The sequence below is a fragment of the Falco cherrug genome, chromosome 2 (assembly GCF_023634085.1).
Source record: "Falco cherrug isolate bFalChe1 chromosome 2, bFalChe1.pri, whole genome shotgun sequence".
NCBI classification, from domain to species: Eukaryota; Metazoa; Chordata; class Aves; order Falconiformes; family Falconidae; genus Falco; species Falco cherrug.
In genome coordinates, this window is record NC_073698.1 from 82,480,571 (window position 1) to 82,501,027 (window position 20,457).

At 37.8% G+C, this 20,457-nt stretch overlaps 1 protein-coding gene across 22 annotated transcripts in view; it reads left to right on the plus strand.

Annotated features, from left to right (window-relative positions):
* The window catches only part of CASK (calcium/calmodulin dependent serine protein kinase), a 225,610-nt gene that overhangs the window by 71,309 nt on the left and 133,844 nt on the right, over window positions 1-20,457 (plus strand). For all 22 annotated transcript variants that reach the window (XM_055703031.1, XM_055703030.1, XM_055703035.1 and 19 more), the window contains exon 3: window positions 18,268-18,373. In XM_055703031.1, the coding sequence (XP_055559006.1) occupies window positions 18,268-18,373 (106 nt within the window). The remainder of the gene's footprint in view (window positions 1-18,267; window positions 18,374-20,457) is intronic.

Below are 20,457 nucleotides of genomic sequence, written 5' to 3' on the forward strand. Positions count from 1 at the left end.
GTGGTCAAATTCTTTCTTTTTTGAAGTTGCTGTAGAAGAAAAAGCCTGCATGCAAATGCGACTGGTGCTAAAAAGTAATGTTTTATTCTTTCAGAATGTCTTAGCATTTGTTAAGGCACTTAAATGAGGATTTATTTTTAATACTTCACAGAACTGAGAAATTACTTTAAAGATATATTCCAGGTTCCACAGAAAGTTACTAGCAGAGTCAGAAATACAATACCCAAGCTTCTTGATTACCCAGAAGTCTGACTAAAGTTAGGTTAAAAAATATATTGTTTTATCTACTGTGACAGAACTAGTTGTTGAAGGTTTCTTAAGATCTGTCACTTTTAACATTGCCAGTGATATAGTGATCTTTAAAAAAGATACAGTCTCTTTAAAGCTTACCTGTTTGAGGGGAAAACCAGGAAAGAAACTAGTATGCCCTGGAAATGTAGGATGCTAACATTTAGGATTATTAGATGGCACTTAACCATCTGTGCAGTGTGTGGGGAGTCTCGCTGCTTTGCATCTCCTGCCCTTTCCCCCTCAGTAAGACTGGCTGAACTGATTTAACAGATCCTGGCTGCTGAAGGGGGAGCAAAGGCCCAGTTTCTTCAACCCAGGTTCCTCACCGTGCAGTCCTGTCACTTATTGCATTGGCTTTGGTACTTTTTTGAACTTTGGAGTGATACATTTTAATCCAAGCTGGGGAAAAAAGTGAACCGAGGACTTGCACCCTAAGTCTCCTAGTCTTTACTTTCTTCTCACCTGGCCTGCTTCCTTTTTAAATGGACCTCATTTAGAAACCTGTTAGGGTTAAAGAAGAATTACCTTGTTAAGGGGAAAGTGTAAGCAAGCATAGGTTGAATTTATTCAGCTGGGAATTTTGATACTGTCTTTAGAGGAAAATATTTATGTATGTTGTGTGTTAGTTTAGAATCTGAAACAATAAACTGGTGTGGGATGCTTAGAAAATGGAGGGGAGGTTTGGCTCTTCTGAGGGCTACCAGTGACTGTTTGACACATGAATGCAAGCTAGGGCTGAGTAGGAACTGTAGGAGCACATCATGTAAATAGCTGTGGTTGCTACCTGGGTTCCTTCCTAAATAGCTCATAGGTATTGTTTGGTTTAAAAAAAAAAGCAAGCAAGCTACTTGGAGAAGGTGTATGCACGAGGTAACATTAACAACAGAGTGAGGGGGGAAAACTTCAAATCTTATCAAAGCTGCTATCCTTATCTGTGTTCCTGTGCATGTGGTAGGACTGGTCAGCAACTAAATACTAGTTCAGGATTTGAAGGTATGTGTTCCATTCTATAAATTTTCTGGACTACCAGGCTTCCCCCCACGCCCCCACCCCAGTTTCTTATTTTCGGTCACATCCTGTTTTGTTTGTGGGTATGGAGCTGTCCCTGTGATTAGCTTTTCTTAAGGGCACTGCCTGGTTTACTGAAGGTGTTCATTCACTTGGGATTTGCTGGTTTCGTGTCATCATCCCCCTCCCCCCCCCATCACAGAAGAAGGGTTTACTAATTTGGAGGAATTTCAATCAATTTAATTAACTGTCAGTTAACAAGCTTTTAATTACTGGCTGTGGTATTGAGAGAAACACACAGGAGCTTAGGCAGAACACCGCAGCAGTGGCAGGCGGGGGATGGGGTCAGCTCATGCTGGTCCCTGCCTGGCCGCAGCCCCTCTGGAGCCCTACCTCAGCCTGGGCTGCTGCTCTGCTCCCACCCCTGCTCTCTCCTCGTGCTTCAGCCCGCTCTTTGTTTCTCCTGGCTTCTCACTCCTCCCACTCATCGTTCCTTTTATTGTCTCTTGTAGGGTTTTTTTGGTGTTTACTGCCCTGTTATTCACAGAGGTTTTGTGAAGTCCTCTGGTTCAGAGGTGCCACACGTGCACACACACAACCCCCACCACTCTTTTGTGAATTTGCTCTTTTTCTTGTTTTGGCCTTTGCCAGTCTGTCTTTTTCACTATCCTGTTTGAAGACTTGGCCGTTTGCTGTTGTTGGTAATGTTGGGGTAAATTGATTACAGGCGAAATACAGCTGGAGTTCAGCGCAGCGTACTGTTTTGTTCCTTGCTTATCCCTTTGTGTGTTACAACATAAAAGAAACTTCTACCCTCGTTCTGTTGTATTTAATAAGTTCCCCTATAGAGTATAGTTTGTAACAACTTTTGAGGAATTATGGGCTGTATTTGCCAAGAGTTGAAGCTATTCACAGCTTCAGGGCATGGTAATCTTGAGTTACAAATGCTGGCCTGAGGACTGAGGGCACATGTGCCAAGATACGCAACAATCTTTGGAGAAAAAAAAAATTAATATCTGTACTGGTTTTGTTTTATAAAAATAATTTATATTTGGAAACCTTTTTCTTTTTAGGTCTTCCGTATAGTACCAACTACTGTAAAAAATTGGTTTCTTCAGTGATATAAAAACTGATGGGGAGAGGCAGTCTTTTTATGAAATTGGGTATCTTCTAGGCTAGTATTTAGAAATGTTATGTTGTAGAGCTTTAGAGCTGGTCATGCTGTGGTAACAGTTTTTTTGCTGCTAGGAAGGCAGGTTCATATCCTGAATCAAATCTGTAATCCTCATGTGACATTGCAGCAACTTGATTTCCCCTTGGTCTCAGCACTGTTCTTCACTATCACCTTTGCCTCTTGCAACCTGAGTGCTGTATTTGCCCAAGAGAAGTAGCTCCTCTGAAGAGTCTCATGTCAGATGAAGAGGATTCTGCTACCCTTTTTTTTTTTTTTTTTTTTTTTTTCCTTCTGAAATTGTGAGTACTCTTCCTAGTAACAAGCCTGGACCTGCAGTTCCTGTATGTGCTTTGCTGGACCTGCAGTTCCTGTATGTGCTTTGTTTTCACAGTTTGTTGGCTGTATTCTTGATCCACTGGCCAAAAAAATAAATTAATACAATCGGTCTAGTTCTGAGGTTACTTGTAGCGAGTAGAAACTGCTAAACTTGAGGGTACTGGCTTTACTGAGATAATGCCGATTTCAGGATTTGCTTCATCTGTCTTAGAAGATTTGTCCTTCTGTATCAATTAGTATGGAATTCCTGAGTTGTGCACCACCCCACATTAGCCACACATACACTTTGTAGATGCTGAGTGGCAGTTGTGTATAGTTTTGGTTTGCCCTTCCTGTTATTAATGAGGATCATTCTTACAGGGAAGGTAAGAGGTCCTTACTGTGCCAAGTGGACTAGATTCTGGTTTAGGATTCCTACAGATTGAATTTCCCTCTGCAGTTGTCTGGGGCTTTGACAGCTTAAGGTATTTTGTTCCTTTCATAGTTGGATGGAATCTGTCTTTTCATGTGTTAATAGGGAGTTAATTGATGTTCACTTAGACCTTTGTGTATAGGAAAAGTTGAACCTCTTGAAGAAGGGCCCAGTTCCCAACAGAGTTCAGAGGTTTTAAGGACTACAGTGGGGTAACACTTAAATTTTTTGGCGATGTGTTATGTTATTACTTGTTTGTGTAAATGGTGATCTTGGTAGCTGTCAGTTCTCTGAAGTGGTATTGGGAGTAGAAAGGAACAATTCTGTTTGTGTAAGGTAGCGTGTTAAATTGTTCCTCCATTATTGAGATGTAGATTGTTTTTCATTTGATCTGGAGGCTTTTGCACAAAGGCTAACCCGGAAGAGTGTTCTGAGGTCAGGTGGTTTGCTTGGGTTGTTACAGTAATGGAATTTATTCTATCCATATGAACTGTTCCTGAAAAGGATGGCATGTTTCATGTCCAGGACTTAAAAGAAATTGCTTGTGAAAACAAGCAAGTTCTAGGCTTTTCTTTCTTAAGCCTGTTGTCTGGGCAGGTAAGCAAATATATTTTTTTTTTCCTTTCCATCTGATACTATGCTGATGCTATATTTCAGTGTCCAAGTCCATTCTTCCACAGATTTTAACCACTCAGAGTGGTCAAAGTCCAACTCAAAGATCAGTTATTGGCAAAGGTCTTGTAACTTAGCGTATTGGGTGATACTGAGAACATGTTATAGTAATGAGGGATATGTGTATACAAGAAGTGGAATGAAATTTTTGAACTTTTAGAAGCAGAAAATAGAATGGAAGCTTTAGTAAATTTTCTTATAAGTTTTTTGTGCTTACTAATTTTATTATGTGTAAATAATAAATTTTTATATTAAAATCATTTTCCAAACTGGAGACCAAAAATCAGATTTCATTGGTATTAGCAGGCAAATGGTTTTATATCATTTTTATCATGTAAAGTTCATCAGTATTTTAGGACCTTGAAGATAAATTTGCAGTTAAAAGACAGCAAAACAAAGAAAATAGTCTGCAGATTAAATGGCTGTTATGTTTGTGCAGTATTTACATTTATACTTTAACATATACTGTACACTTACAGTAAGTTAAAGTTCCATCAATGTTTTCAGTAAAATCCATGGGCCATTGTAACTATCCTCAAAATTTAATTTGGCATAGAACTTCTCAGACTTTTGGTATATGTATTTTTTGCAAAAACTCTTAAAAATGCGTTATGACAGATAGGTCATTGTCTGCTTTCACCATTCTTTGATTCCAGTATTCATTGCTGGCAACACATGGCACTTTCATGTCAATGATTGTGCTCGAGTAAGCACAAGCATTACCTGAATAATATTGTTTGTGGTAACAGAAGATTTAAATGGATTCCAGCATAATGATTTTTTATGGCATTTGAAAGATGATTTAATAAAGTACATCTCAAGAATGCTGTAAAGTTCAAAGCTTTAGGCTCAAGTTCAATGCTAAAGGTTCAAAGGTTTAAAAAACCTGTTGAGAGCTTTAATTATTAATTTTTTTCAGCTTAATATTATGATGCAGTTTATTCTGTTTTAAAAACCTGCTTACTGGGAAATAACAAATAGGCTTTCCAAACTGACTGTAATAGGTACAAAACATAGGATATATAAAAACTATGAATTTCTCTGTGCTATGAGACCATTTTATTTCTCTAATTAGTTGTTTATGAATGAAGATTTATGCAACAGAGTGATTTAAGCAGCTAAATCTTACTTCTCTATGGTAAATGGATACTAAGGTACTGTAGCTAATAAGAAAAAAGTACAAAAATACAGGTACAGTGGGATGTCTTAGAAAGCATGTGGATGTGCAAAACATGTACAGTGTACTTGTACCTGTCGAGATTTGTGAGCTCTAGCTTAGCATGAGTCCAGAACTGACCCTCTGGAGAGTATCAGCCCCGTTTTCTTGACACTCTGTTTCTGGGAGTGTGTATTAGCATATGCACAGCTTGTGTTTAACTGAGCTAATAAATCCTCAAGACTCAGGGTCACTGTGACTTTCAAGCGACCTTACATGGAGCTAGCTCACGTCCATCATGGTTTATTAATTCAGGTATTGACTGGGAGAGACTATACTGTATCATCGTACCCTGAAGCAGCATAGCTGTTTTGCCTGTACTGCATTTAAGCTAATAAATTCTGCTAGGCCTGAACTGACTCAATATTGTTGAAGATGCATATGCAACCTGCATAAACAGCCCACAGATTTGCAAGTTTGACTTGTTATCTCAAAGTCACAGATGCATAACTCATCCCCTTCCTGTAGTGGTGTCCACGCCCCTCCCAGCCTCAGTTTCTTGTCTTTCTGTGCCTACTGCAGTACTCTGGAAAAATGAGAATATGGTTGTGCAGCACGAGACACACTGAACAGGTTGTTTGACCAGAAGAGATCTGTGAGCAAAGGGAGGTCAGGCTCAGAGCTAATGTTTGCTTCCCCCTTCAAGGAAGGTGTGGCAAGTAGTACATCTTGTGCAACTAACTGTGCTTCAGATTATTTTCAGGGTCTGGACAGTGGTGCATTCAGCCTGAGAGTCATGTGTTGTCATGTTAAAACATGGTTTTGATTTTGTTGTGCAGACAGGAGGGGTGTTCTAAAGAATCCGCAGAATGGGTCAGGGCGCTGCTAATTCAGCTGACCCGTGTGAGCATTATGTTTTACATTTCCAAGTACCCTGTCACATCAATGAAATTTTTTATCCTAGTAGTATTTGATGTAGACAGATATTTAATCTTTTTTTTTAACTTGTGAGGAAAGGAAATATAGTTCATTCTTTTAACTGTTTCTTCCAGTGCTTTTATAAAGCTGTGTTTTACAGGGAGGATACGAATTGTTATCAGTTCCTCTACTTCTGTGGAGTGGACCTGTTTAATATATATATGCAAGCTTATTGTTGCTCTTGCACCTTAGAGCAAGAAAAATGGGCAGAATTCAGTAAGGTTCTGTTCTTACTCCAGCGGATCATCATTTCACAGTTAGTTACCAAAGAAAGAAAACAGATCTCATGCTAAGTGTGCAGGAGTGAGATAATACAGGGTAGTTGTTGGAACAAATTTGAGGTCAAGCCTTTTAACACCTGAAAAGGTTCATCCGAGTGCTTTACATGCAAGTAACTATGAGTGTAAGTACTTAAACAATCTTTGCTCTGTCAAGCAGCAGGAGCAATCCATTATCCACCAGCTGGTTACTGCAAGGCTTTATAGATTGGTGTCAGTCCCTCAAAATACACTGCGACAGTAAAGGAAATTGTATATTACTATGTGATTCTTGCAGTTGGCATCACCTGGAATTTTCAGAGAAAATTCAGAGTGGGAAACTCCCTCAGAACTTCATTTGAAAGTCATGCAGGTGTACTGTTTCCAAGTCTGTATCTCCTGCTTTCTGATAAAATTTCAAAATTCACAGACTGGATTAGGTGACCAAATTTCTTATGCAGTTTTTGGCAAGTATGAATTTTAGGTGTTTTTTGTTCCTTGTTCATCACCAGATAATAAAGAGCGGAAATGTAATACTGTTTTCTAAACAGTTGGGTGAGGAGGTTAAAGTAGTAAACATATATAAATACCTGTCTTGGTGAAGAGGAATTGTCATTTAAATATAATGACAAGTGTGTGAATATTGTGAAAGAAAATTTCTCGGATAACCTTTCATTGTGATAGGATTCAAATTGCTTCGTAGGCAAAACTGTCTTTGCATAGGTTCTTTACGGGGATATGTTACCTTTGTCAGTTTGGGGTGTTTTACAGAGAAAGGCGTAAGTTACTGTTTGTAAAATTTTGCAGTATTTTCAGCCTATTGTACAATCTGAGACAAGTTAGACAAGTTAAAACCTTATTCCTAGAGCAGTGACTTCAATGTTGCTAGAAACAAGTTTGAGCTCAGTTGCACTGGTTTTATCGCTAATGTCTGAGTTTTGTGGAATGAAAGGGGGGGGGGATATATTTTAAGGGCACTAGTTTCACAGGCTCAGGAGTATTGCGACTGCGCAAGCAGAAAAGGGAAAATGTGCTTTTTAAAGCATTACAACCTTAACAGACGTATTTTGTGAATATGTGGAAATAACAAGTTTAGTTTAAAACTTTGTTGGTTCTTAGCATGAAATCCTGAAAGGGCTGTTAAAGAACACGTTCTGTAGCGGGGTTGTTTCATTCCTGAACTAGGACATGCACACCTGTTTTACAAAACTTGCTTTATAATGTGTCAGAAAAAAAGAAAATGCTCCATGACTTCTGGTACTAATTGCAAAGAGACGCATGTGCAGAAGTGGAGCCAACCAACATTGGTCTCACTGAACCAGAAAACAAGCTTTGTTAAGGTCATTGTTCTCCAGCATTCTGACATTACTGCTGCAGGATTTCCTAGTTGGACTGAACTGGTACCCTTAAAAATTGCTAGATAGTTTTCTGTTACTCAGGGAGCGTCTCCACTGCACACTCTAGATACCTTTTGTCCTAGAGTTTGGTGTGCTGTGGAGGGAGCTTTCAGTACTCATGTCATCTTAGTACAGCAGCATATAATGTAGCTTGTGCTATTTTACATGAAAAAAATTAAGTAACCTGTGCTGCATGCCACAGCTACTGCAACTAAAACGCTGTCACTCACTGAGCTATGTGACATTGTAGAATAAATTTCATCAGAGTAGATTGGTATTTTAGATGCTGGTTTTGCCTAGGTTGTCTAGACTTGATATGGGCAAAGTAGACTTTCCTTTCTAGCATTAGTGAGCAACTGGTTTCATATCGGCTATGCAAAGCCCAGCAGTTCAAGACCAAAGCAAACAAACAACTAACTACATTTTGTCTCTATGAGAAGCATCTTGAGCAGTTTCCTCTTCTGAGTGCCTTTGGGCACTCTGTTTCTGCCTGTTAGTGTGCCACAGCAGCAGTGTAATGGGATTATTTAACCCTTCCTAGGATAGAAGCTAGGGACTGTTTGTCTAGACCAGCTGAATCTGTTACGAATGGATTTCCGTTGTGTCTTTCCAATTCCAGACTTTCTCCTGTAAAATTGAGGTTCTTTGTTGATACCAGAAAGTAAATTTCCCTGTCATTATGTTCAAGTAAAGGCTAAGCCACAGAAGAAAAGACATTTCAAACAAAAAGAAAATTGCAATTATTAGAATGATCAGCAACAGAAGTAACTTTTAATTTTTCAGGATCAAGTAACATTCTTCTCTTGATCACATTCAGTTGCCTTTGAGGTCCATTATTTGGTGTAATGTCATTAAATGAGTTTTTAGTATCCCCGTACTAAAATGTAAAGGACTGTGAAGTCTAACCTTTAGTAAACCTGTTCTGCCTAAGTGAATTTTGGTCAAAATTTTAAAGAGATGTTAAAGTTTGGTGTAAAAATTTTCTGAACTTATTAACATTGATAATAATGCTCTTGGCACGTTCTGAGATACACGTTGCAGGTATTGTCCTGGCCAAAGGCTGCAGAGAAAACATAAACACATACATGCACACACAGAGCACTGCAGCAAAAAAAATAATGCTGAGAAACAAACAAATAAACCAACACCAAAACAAAAAACCCCACCCTATGGGATTAACCTTCAAGAGGGAGAAAATCCAGTGATTTAAACTGAACTACTTGCAGGTCCTAGCTTTTTCTAAAGCTTTTTGCTGGACTTCAAAACAATAAACACAGTGCTCCGTTACAGTTTTGTGGATTAAAGAACCTCTGGTTTAATGAGAAAACTGTGTTTAAATGTACTGTAGTTTTACAATACAATTATCGATGCGTGCTGTGTAGTAGACCATTGGTGTAGTCATCAGCTCAGAATGGCTCGTTAGGTGTAGGGAAGAGAATGGTCATCCACAGAATCTGGATAAAAGGGCCCTTAGCCCTGGATGTACTGTAATTATTTTAGGGTGTCATGCTTTTTTTCTCTCTTTTTTTCTTAGGCCTGAACTGTAATAATCATTAATCAGATCAATGGTATAAAACTGGCTAAACGTAAAGCTCAGCTTTCTGCAGCTGAATAAATGCAGCCACCTTTTGTAGTCGGTTGCTGATTACTACCAGATCAAAGTAGGAGCTCTGTTGCCATCTAGTGAGAAGCCTGTAGGTAAGCATGTTGACTTGGAGTTGCATAAACATAGGAAATTACAGAGAGAGAAGAGAAATAGGACCTCACTGATAAGTTCATTTTTCAATTTTCATTTGAATTTCAGTTAAATAGATCAGTGTAAAGCTACTGCACGTTAAGCGTTTCCTGAGAATCCTGTGAAGGCTAATGTTCTTACCTTTCTGACTTCTTTACTTTTTGGGAGGAGGACAGCAATGTTACAGGCAGTTGTGATTTGACATGTTGTCAAACACTTCAAGCCAGCGCTGCTGTTGAGATGAGCAATGCCGCTGTGATCTGGCCATTTATTTCTATTGCTGTGCTACTGTGCTCATAATTGCTTGTGCAGATACCCAGAACTAGCCAGAACTAGTCTGGTTGAAAAGTAGCTCTAAGAGGAGAGGAAAAAAGATTGTTTGCAGAAGGATCAATTCCTTGATTCTGTTTATTGTACAGTTGGACTAGCATGAAGGAGAGAGATGGTGCAGGAAGGGAGAATGAATTGGCTGAAAAGGGAACAATTGCTGCTTTTAATGGGGCTGCTGGTTTTAAGTGTTCATCAGTTAGCTTTTACTACAAGAAAAAACAATTGTGTAACTTTATGAAATGATGACCTTCCAGTCATCTCAGTAAAGACCACTGTGACCTTACAGATTAGTGTTTTGCCAGTTCAGTGCTCCAGCCAGCATGTAGTGTTCTTTTACCAAATGCACGCTTTGTGTCTAATTGGGGGGGGGGGGGGGGGAGTGTGTTTCTTTTATTATTTTTTTTAAGAAATTTCACAGCATATTCTGATAGATAGCTGTACATACCCTTGCACTTCCATCTGTTAAAGAATTCATTGTATCACAAAGTGTTTGAAATCATGGTTTGTAATGTAAGAGCGTGTGGTCTGTGGTGATTGGGAAGGTATAGGCTTCAGACTGTTATGCAGGGCTGCATAACAGGTGGAAACATCGGATTTAATATAATAAGGTTATCAGTAGTGAACCCACTTGCATAATTTGATTGATCACAGCTTGAGAGTCAGTGACTGTTTTCAGTTTCCTTTCATTAATTATTGAAAACAGAGCAATCTTAGCAGAAAAGAAAAGTGTTTCAGATTTTACAGCAGAGGTTCCAAAATGTCTTCAGCAGCAACTCAATTTCTGTTTGGAAGTCCAAACTTGTGACACAGAGAATTCTCCTTATTCCTTTTGAAATTAATTTAATGGAGTTTATAACACTACTTCTGATTATTGTGTGCCTACTTGAGTTTATGAAACACTTCTGAAACTGCTAGAGAGAACTACTCTTTTGAAAAAATGCAGACTGTAAATCTGAAATAAAATAATCCAGGAAGCGTTGTTTTCACTTTTCTGTGTTCCCCCTGTTCTTCCTCTGTTCCCCTACTTCACTGAACCTGCTATTGAGTATAAAGCGAGAGGACGTAGAATGCAGAAAATCTTAGAGGAGAGATATCCAATCTTTGTTCCTACTTGAAAGGGATATTTTTTTTTTCATTGTGGTGGGCGGTTTGTAAAAAGTTGCTAAGAATTATCATTTATTTAAATGAAATTATTTGGTTTTCATTATCTTCAATAGGCAGCTGTTAATATTCTTTCAGACATTCTTAAACATTTTTATTAGTTCAAGTTGATTCATTGCCATGAATTCACTCACACCACCTTATTTACAAAGCATTGCTTATTTGTATGCCAATAAAAATGAGAAAATGAATAAAGGAGGGAGAGTTTGCTTTTATGGACACAACCGTGCAAGCCAACTTACAACGTCTGTCAGATATGTGATTCTGGACAAGTCTGGTGGATGTATCAGAAGTCATGAGAGAAAATGAAAGTGGTTTTTCACACCCAATTTCAGTGTTCTTCATAGCTGATGGAGTGTGAACTGAGGAAGGAAAATTGCCTTTTATGCCTCCCAAGACGCCCAGCTCCAGCTAAAAAAGCTATTAACATGTTTATATTCATGTCCAAACACTGAGAAAGAATAGACAATAGAAGTTATTCAGAATTTAGCAAACATCTATAAAGTCTGATTCCATGAAATGGAGACTTGCATAGGTTTCTGCATGGGGGGCTCAGAAATGGATGCTGGTGGTTGAGTATTAGCTGGAACAGCATTTTGTTTTCTTTGCGTCATCGTTTCCTTTCCAAATGCTACAATAGCATTAAAACAAAAGATACTGACTGGAGATGGATTATCTCACATTGTCATTGTAATTGTTGATTACCATGGTGTTTTTATCAAGGGCCACTCAGGCTATATGCATTTGTTTCTTTTTGGTATGTGTTTTAGTCATGTTTGTTAAGGTACATATTGATTATATGATAAAAGATTTGGTGATGATGGAGACGCTTTGCAGAGAAAGGTGTGTTACTTGTGTTTGTACTTGCGTCTTGCAACATCCTGAGCAGCTCCAAGTGCTGGCTTTCATAGTCTTGTTTACTTTCTCCTTCCATATTCCTTTCTTTTAATCTATCTTCTATACTTGGGGTTGCTCACTGAGACATTGCACATGTGAAGGTTGCATGACACCGAGCCAGCAGGGGAAAAAAAATGCATGTTGTTTTTTTTACCGCCTTAACACTGAAATGGTTTGGTGTGTGGTGTGACATGCTTCAGGCTGCTGCACAGTGAACCAGGGGGCAGGAATGTGTGTGGGATGAAGGGAGAAACAGCCAGCAGTTAAATCAGCTTGGCTAGGGCAGAGCGTTAGCCACCCCAGAGTGTGTGGGAGGGGAGGCAGGAAAGCTTTTACTACTTGTTGAGGCAAGGAGTCATTAACTGGCCAAGTGTATCTGTGTGATGAGGAGTTGGTCACATATCCCAGCAAGGCAGGCAGTGCAGTTTTAATGAAATGAAGAGAAAGAACAATGCTCTGTTGTGGAAGAAAAAAATAAAGAAATCATTGGGGCAGAAACATCACTGTGGTTCTGTTTCATTACTAGTGTCAATTTAGGATGTTCCCACCTCCAGCTGCTCGTCCTTGTTGCAGTATGCTGGCTGTACTGAGAGCTTTTATGGCTTTCCGGCTGTATTATTAGAATAATAAGGCCTAAAAGTAATTTTTCACAGAAGAGCCAGAATGAACAAACAGAGAGGGTATAGGGAAACTAGTATTAGGAAATAGGGAAACTAGTATAGGAAAGCTAGTATTGCCCTGAAAGTTCACCTGGGCTTGGAAGTGTGACCTTAGGTGCCATATGATTTGTCAAACTGGAGTTTGCTGTTGTGCAGGATGTGTTGTGTGCTTGCTACATGCTGTCTTGAGGCAGAGGTATATAGCAGTGTGCTAAGCTTGAAGGAAACCAGCTCCTTTGGAGCCCCTTGAAGCGTGGTGTCTAGTGTGGCGTTGGCTACTAGAAAATGGAGCAAATCTGTATTAAATGTAATTGGCAAGTTTTTGGTAATGGGAGGCTGCAGGTGTGGCTTCTATGGGAAGAGACTCGGGGTTGCCCTGTGCTGGACACAGCCTGTTCCAGATGGCTCCAATGGACCGAAGCTGAACCCTTCAGCCGTGTGTATGTTACTTCTGTGAAAATTTATTTAAGGAAAGGTAGGAAATGCTGAAGTGAGGCATAGGGAGTGTGGAACAAAATGAGGGAATACCAAGATCGGGGAAGGAGAAGGTGCACCATGGCAGAGCAGATATCCCTTGCAGCCTGTGGAGGACCCATGCTGGAGCAGCAGAAAGGTGTGAGAAGGTTGGAGCAGCAGAAAGAAACCACCATGTACTGAGCATAACCCCCACCCTTTGCACCACTCAGAGTTGGGGGGTAGAGGACTCTGGAATTAAAGAGTGAAATTGAGCCTGGAAAAGGCAGGGGGGGAAGAAATTTGTTGGTTTATCCTTTTGGTTCCCTTTACCCAAATCAATAAGTAGTATTTATTTTAATAGGCAATAAATTAACTTTGTCAAGTAAGGCTATTTTGCCCACAATAGTGACTGGTAAGCAATCTCCCTGTCTTTATCTCAACCCATGAGCTTTTTTTGTTCCTGTTCTTCGTATTTCTAGCCCTCACCTTGCTGATAGCAGAGAGTGGGTAAGAGCCTGGGTGGGAGTTTAGCAGCTAGCCAAGGCTAATTAATCCACAAGACAAAAACCAATGTGTTTGCAGTGAAATAGTGGGTGCTGAGGTCTCAGTGTCTGCCTTATACCTGCTTCAGGGGTTACTTTGAACTAGGACTAGTCTGGCATTGTGGCCTGTTCGAGACTGGAGTGCATCAGGCACATTTCCTAAGCACACCATTCAGTTTAGTTGTATCTGGAAGAATTCCAGTTGGAGTGGTCAACAGCTTCTCCATGATGCACGCCAAAGGATGGTGGGTGAGAATGACATAACCAAATGAAAAAACCATACTGATTTCCTTTTAAAACTTGGTACCACCACATCTATTTAAATTGTATGTGATCATATTCTCACTATACAAAATATGCAGAAGCATGTTAAGCAAGAAGTTTACTACTGATGTAGATGCTTCCTTTCAAAATACTGTCATACCCAAGCTGTGGCTGGAGAACTAATCCTTTAAAGGAATGAGCCTGGAAAATCAGAATGCTGTATATTTAAAAATGACATATGTTTTCCATCTTGCTAAGAAACTTCGATGCTGTCCTTCCCTAAAAAAGGTGTGGCTGCTGCAGTCTGTGCATGTTGCTTTTCAGATGTTAAAATGGTGCTATAATCCAGGCTGCTAGAGAGCATCTAATTCTTCCATGCTGTAGGATACAATAAGCATACTTTCAAAATATATTCAGTATGCTTGAGATGTTTTAAAAACTTCAATATCAGATTCTGAAAGGAAATTAGGTGTTTGCCAGAATTGTCAAAAGATGTGTAGGATATTAGGTAGTTAACTCCCATGGAAATTTTAAGTGATGCTTATGTTTTATATTTTCTATCAAAGACTGACATATCCTTCTTTATGATTATTTAGAGCAGTTATCGTTTCAGTGCTTCCAGCAATTCATTTTCAGTGTTGCTATCCAAACACAAGGTTGTGTTTTCTCTGTGTGGTGATTATCACTGGGAATTCTCTTTCCATCTTAGAACTTTTGTATTTGTTACAGAAATTTGAACTTTCATGCCATTTTAAAAACTTCAGTGACTCTCTCTAAATAATTAGCCCTGTATAAAATGGAAACTTGAACATGTCTGCAGTTGCTAAAAAAACACCTCAAAGTTTTGGGTTTTTTTGATTTGACTGAAATTCAGGAATGTTTATTGGTAACAGTAATGTAAAATGGCAGCTTTTAAATGCTCTTCAATTATGATGTAAAGAATCAGACTGTGTGCTAAGCAATTTAAATGAAACACCACATCATTGTCCCTGTTTCTGGTTGTATAAGAATACCTTTCATGTAGTTGACAGAGAAACTTTTAAAGCTTGTTTTAAACCTTGCTGTTCTATTTATTATTGTTGTTGTCATTAATGTTTAATTTTGAAAGAATTAATTTGACAGAGAAAGCTTAAGAAATGGACCAGAAAGTCACTTCTTCAGCCATATCAAAAAGAGAAAAATGAATAGATGAGGTGTTCAAAAAGGATTCAAATATAAAGTAAAATAGTCCAGCAATTAAAAGATAACAGTTTGTTTTAGATTCTAAGAACTTGTCTTGCATTAGGGTGTGTTCTTTTAGTGAAGTTTTGTTCACTTGTGAAGGAGACGATTCTAAATGTGAGATACATAACCATTAATAAATGGTCCATGTCACCTCTTGCTGCTTAAAGCCAACTTACTCTATTGGCAGGTTCTAGAGTTGTCCTGAAGCTCTTTTAGGTGTTTGGAATGTGAAAGGCTTATTTTGATATGCAATGTGCGGGACCCTTATTACTACACGACATGGGTAAAATACTCAGCAGAGGTTTAGAAAACTTAACAGAAGTAGCCAGTAATTCATACAATGTTATATTTAGTCTGTTAAGTTCCAAGTAATATGGTGGCTCATAAGATAATAATGGGATTTTTCTTAGGAAACCTTCAGTCACCTGCTTCCAGCCAAAATTTGCTTGGTTTTATGTTGTATTCAGAACTGGAACAGTATCTGTAGGCACTTGAGGGGTTTTTTACCTCTTGAGGAACATGTGGAGGTGCAATTTAATTCAGTCTGGTAAAAGCATTAGGTAAAGGATTGAGTAGATTGTGATGTCAGTTTTTAAAGTGAAAACAATGAAAAATATGTGCCATCTCTGCCTTTTCTACTCGTTTCCCTTTCTTTTTTACTGGTCTTAAACATGACATACTTTGACATTTGGGTCACAGTCCCAATGGACATCAGAATCTGTCATGTCTTTTCTGCCCTTTGGCTTTGTTGGATCAATGGGGTATGTACTCATCTGTCTCTTTATACCTAGTTTTATTCTTCCTTAATAGGTCTACTGTTAAGCAAGTCTCTTGTTTTTTTAAAATAGGAGTTTATTCTACTCTTAGCCCCAAGACCCCTGAGTCATAAAAAACCTTGTTCTGTGACTTCTGTGCATTTGTTTTCCTGTTTGGAGATTTTATTTTCCACTTTGTTTCTCCTTCCTCTGCTTCTGTTGCTCAGTCTGTGAGCAATTGTTTCACATATGGAGTATTACACAAAGGAACAAGGTAAATGGCAGCATATATTTTCTTCCTCACGTTTTTACTTCCCTTAAAAATACAAATAAAGCCCACAAGAAGTTAATAAAGTAAGCAACTAATATAAACTATTTTGAACACAGTTTTTACCTTTAAATAAAGCAGAACTTTTCTCTAGTTTTCTATTGGATTTTCACTTTGCTTTCCATTTAAAATAGTGTCTGATACCATGGTGAAATGTGGTAGCATTAAAGTTTTAATACAGTAAGAGATAAAAGTGCAGTGTTTTCTGGAGATCTTAATCATTCAGAGCATCACACAATTTTCTGTTCTCTTATGCTATTCATCAGTATGCTTACTTGTGGTCCTACTTAGGAAAGGCTGGATGTGTACTTCAGTGAAAAACAAAGGGAACCTGACTGCTTAGAAAAGTGACGATAATCATTTAGTGTCAAATCAATGCCTAAGCGTGATAGAAGGGAACATTACAATTTGGTTTTAGTAGTTACTCTGCATGAAGGTGGTGTAAAACCTGGTATGTGAGTATTCTCAGTAGTGAAAGACATACTGCTGTTTTCTTACTTGATAGAATTTCATCTCTGTATAAAGGACAGATTTTACATGAGTCTTTATCTAAATTTCATCTGCATCAGTGAAAGACAGTTATTTGCTTCTTTTTGCTGCTCTGTTTCTACTTCCTAAGATGACATTACATAGTGGTTTCTAAGGGGTTGCTCAGATCATTTTACTTTTAAATTGCATTTGCAAGGATGTGAGGGAGGAAGCACAATTGTAATATGGAAGTTCCAGCAAAAAAATTTGCACTTTGTGATTCTCAGTTTTTTTCCTTGGATTAAAATTCAGTCATTTCCAAATTTTGAGCATTTCTTCTGAATTTATAGATGAGTAAAAGATCAAAAGTCTAGCATGAATCTGAGTAACCTGTTAATTGCTTCACATGAAAGAATGTTCATCTTGCTCCCTGTATTTCTGAACGTTACTGATTCATGTTAGAAGTGTAATAGGGCATATAGGAAAACAGTGCATTTTTAATTTCTTTCTAGTGTAGCACAGCAATATGGTAAGCATTCTCAAACCAGGAGATCGTATTCATATTTTCCCATAAATACTTATGTAGGTCATTCTTTAGTGTGAACAATTATATAGAAAGGGAATAGAAAAGTGAAATGTCTGCTTCAGAATACAGACTGGTATTTTCCTCTTTTCTCAAATTATCATCAAGGCTATTCATTCAGGATTTTGCCATTTTTCTAGAATACTAGTGGTAAGTTAAAGGGGAAAAAACAAGTTTAAGGATGATTAAATAACAAAAATGCCAAATAATTTGAACAAAGGAGCAAATTAGTTCAGTATGGTTTGGGTTTTTGTGTTTCTATACTAGCAAAAGGATTGATTTGTGATCAGAAAAAGTATGTGGTTTGGTTAACAACAAAATTTCTCAAGCTTTGAGAGATGTCACAGTGGTTTCTGCTCTTTCTTTATTCACAACTGTTTTTGCTTTTCTCCCTCTTCTCTACAACAGAGATGCAAGCTAATATATGCCGGTTAAAACTTATGCCAGTGTTGTTTCTTACGTTGTGATTTATTTTATTTTTTTTTAAAAAAAAAAGTCATTATTAAAGAAGTAAACTGCAAGAAATTTAAACGTAAGAAAAAAATATCGTGTTGAGGGTAGTCAGATACCAGTATAGGTTTCCTAGACAGGTTGTAGTAGAGTCTCCATTCTTGGAGACATTCAAAACCCAACTGGATGTCATCCTGGGCAACCTGCTTTAGTTGACCTTGCTTTGAGCAGAGGGCTCAGACTTAAGAGACATTCAGGTTTTAATACTTCTGTAGTGTGGTGAAGAGCCTGTCTTCTTGGATTATTTGGAGGTAATTTCACAGTGATGTTGGATATTTAGGATGAAAATAGTGTGTAGCCTGCATATGTGCATTAAAGGAACTTACTACTGTACAGTTCTTCAGTAATAATCTGCAGATTATGACCAAGGAGAATTTTTTATTAATGGGTCATATCAAGAAAGCCTGTTAAATGTTGTGTCAGTTATATTTTGAGATCTATGTGAGTTTTTTCCCTTAAATTCACACTTAAGTTCTGAAGGATAATAATTAAATAATCTTATCTCAATGTTCTTTATAAAGATTATTGGAAATTTCAGAAGTACATTTTTCCAAACATTGTGTTCTTATTCTTTTCAGGTTTGAGGGTGTTTTGGTTTTTTGGTGTTACTTTTTGTTGTTGTTGTTCAACAGCTTTAATATATAGCTTACGTACTACCTTAATATCTTCCACAGATCTGAAGAGAGAAGCCAGTATTTGTCACATGCTGAAGCATCCTCATATTGTTGAACTATTGGAGACGTACAGCTCAGATGGAATGCTTTATATGGTCTTTGAGTTGTAAGTTTCTCTTCTTGATTTTACCTTTCTTTGTTGTCATTTGCTAAATAAAAACCTAATTGTATGTCCGCTTTCACCTGCTTGTTTTGTAGCTCCGAAGTCCAGTGCTATGAAAATATTTATTTCTGGCAAGTAGAGGTTGTCCCAAATAAATAAATAATAATAATAAAAGGTTGTCACAGTGGTTAAGTGGCTAACATCAGGCTGATTCTTCATAGCATGCTTTCTAAGGGCAGACATGCTGTTCATTGATGGCTGCTGTATCCCTAACAGGATATGTGAGAATGAGTTAAAAATTTGCTGATAGTCATCATCTTTGGGTAACTGATGACATTCTATTCCAGTTGTGAAGTTTTGTTTGGGTTTTTTTTTTCCAGACTCTTGTTTCTTTAGCACTGCTTTTCTTTTATTAGATAAGAAAGTAAAACTTATTGGAGTATTTAAGTAGTATTGTAAATTGGTATACCTGCTTACATCATATGGAAAGAGGTACTTGTCTAAAAGATGTGTTTTGGAAGCTTGAAGAGTTTAGTTACCATTGGCATTTCAGCAGTAGACAGGTATTTATAATAGCGAGAAACGAAAGCGGGGGACAGTCTCTAAGTTGACAGGTTTCTTCTTTGAGGGAAAATTATTAGTCCTTCTTGAGTTAGGTGTTTTAGTTAACTGGGAGGCACAAAACCAGACATACAGAATGCTAATTTGTGCATCTTCTATATTTGATTTTCCTTCTCTGCATCTACCAGTTCTTTTTATGTTCCTCATATATGCATTCATAGTGTGTCTGGGCATATGTATTTATACCTCTTTAATTTCTCTGATCTTTCTGTATTATGTTTTCTGATGCATTTGGCCTACTTATGTTAGAGCAAGCGGTACCATGCCAGTGTGTTAGGTCAAATTGGCATGTCCACTAAAGCCAAGTATTTCACTTGAGATATGACTTAAAAAATAATTCTCACATGTATGTTTTACCATTGAGGTAGAGAAGAAGTTAGGTGGTAACAGCAAAAAACATTATGTAAAGCTGAAAATTGTTCCTTGAAAGTCTTTTGGGTTTGGGTCGTTGTTTTTTTTGTTGTTGTTGGTTGGGTTTTTTTGTTGTTTGGGGCGGAAGGGGGAGTTAATAAGCTTGTGGTTGTGTGAAATAATTGTTTTATGATTTTCTTTCTCATTTAGTTTGGAAAAGATTTTTTTGATTCAGTACTGACTTTGTGTTTTTATTTTGTAAATCCCAAAGCATGGACCAAGGGACTTCAATTATCCTATTATGAAATAATTACGTACACCTTGGGGAGACATACTGTGATAATTAACAAGATTTTGAAATGGAAAAAAGATTTTGCTTCTATTTTTGCTGTGCTGTTAGCTCAGAAATATGAGACAAAAGCAGTAATTATTTTTTAATGGCAAGCCTATTATAATTTATGTTAGTATACATCAAAAGCAAGTTTGAGCCATTAGGATTACTACACAAGTACTGTACCTGACTTCAGGCCACATAAAAGAAGGAGATATGAGGCTAAATTATTTGAAGGATAATAATTCTTTACTATCTCATGTGTCCTCGTCTCCCTTGTATACTAGAAGACATCACTCTTTTTCAACAAACGGTGACAGAAAATGAGACAGTAGGAATACCTGTACTCAAAATGTAGCAGCAAATGGAAGAGTTGTGGGTGCAATGTGTTATGCTGGAGGGGATGCTTTGGTAAAGTGATTCAACAGAAGACTGATGTTTGCTGTGGAGAAGGACTGAATTGTCTGAGTTTGATTGGCGTAGTGGCATACTATATAATTGTGACCATACTAAAAAATTTGTAGTTAGTAGAAAAGCATCTATGTATTTGTAGGTAACTTATTTTCCCTTGTACTGCTTTTTGTTCATTATGCTTTGCAACAAAGTTCTGTCTACAGTAATAAAATATATTTTTTTTTAGGGTCTAGTTATTCTGAAATCACAGAAATGTGGAAGACAACATAGATCTGCAAAGGACATATAAGCCCAGCTAGTGATGGGCTATTTGTGGATCGACAGATGCTTTGCATGAAAATTAATTCAGGTCCAGCACAAGGAATACACA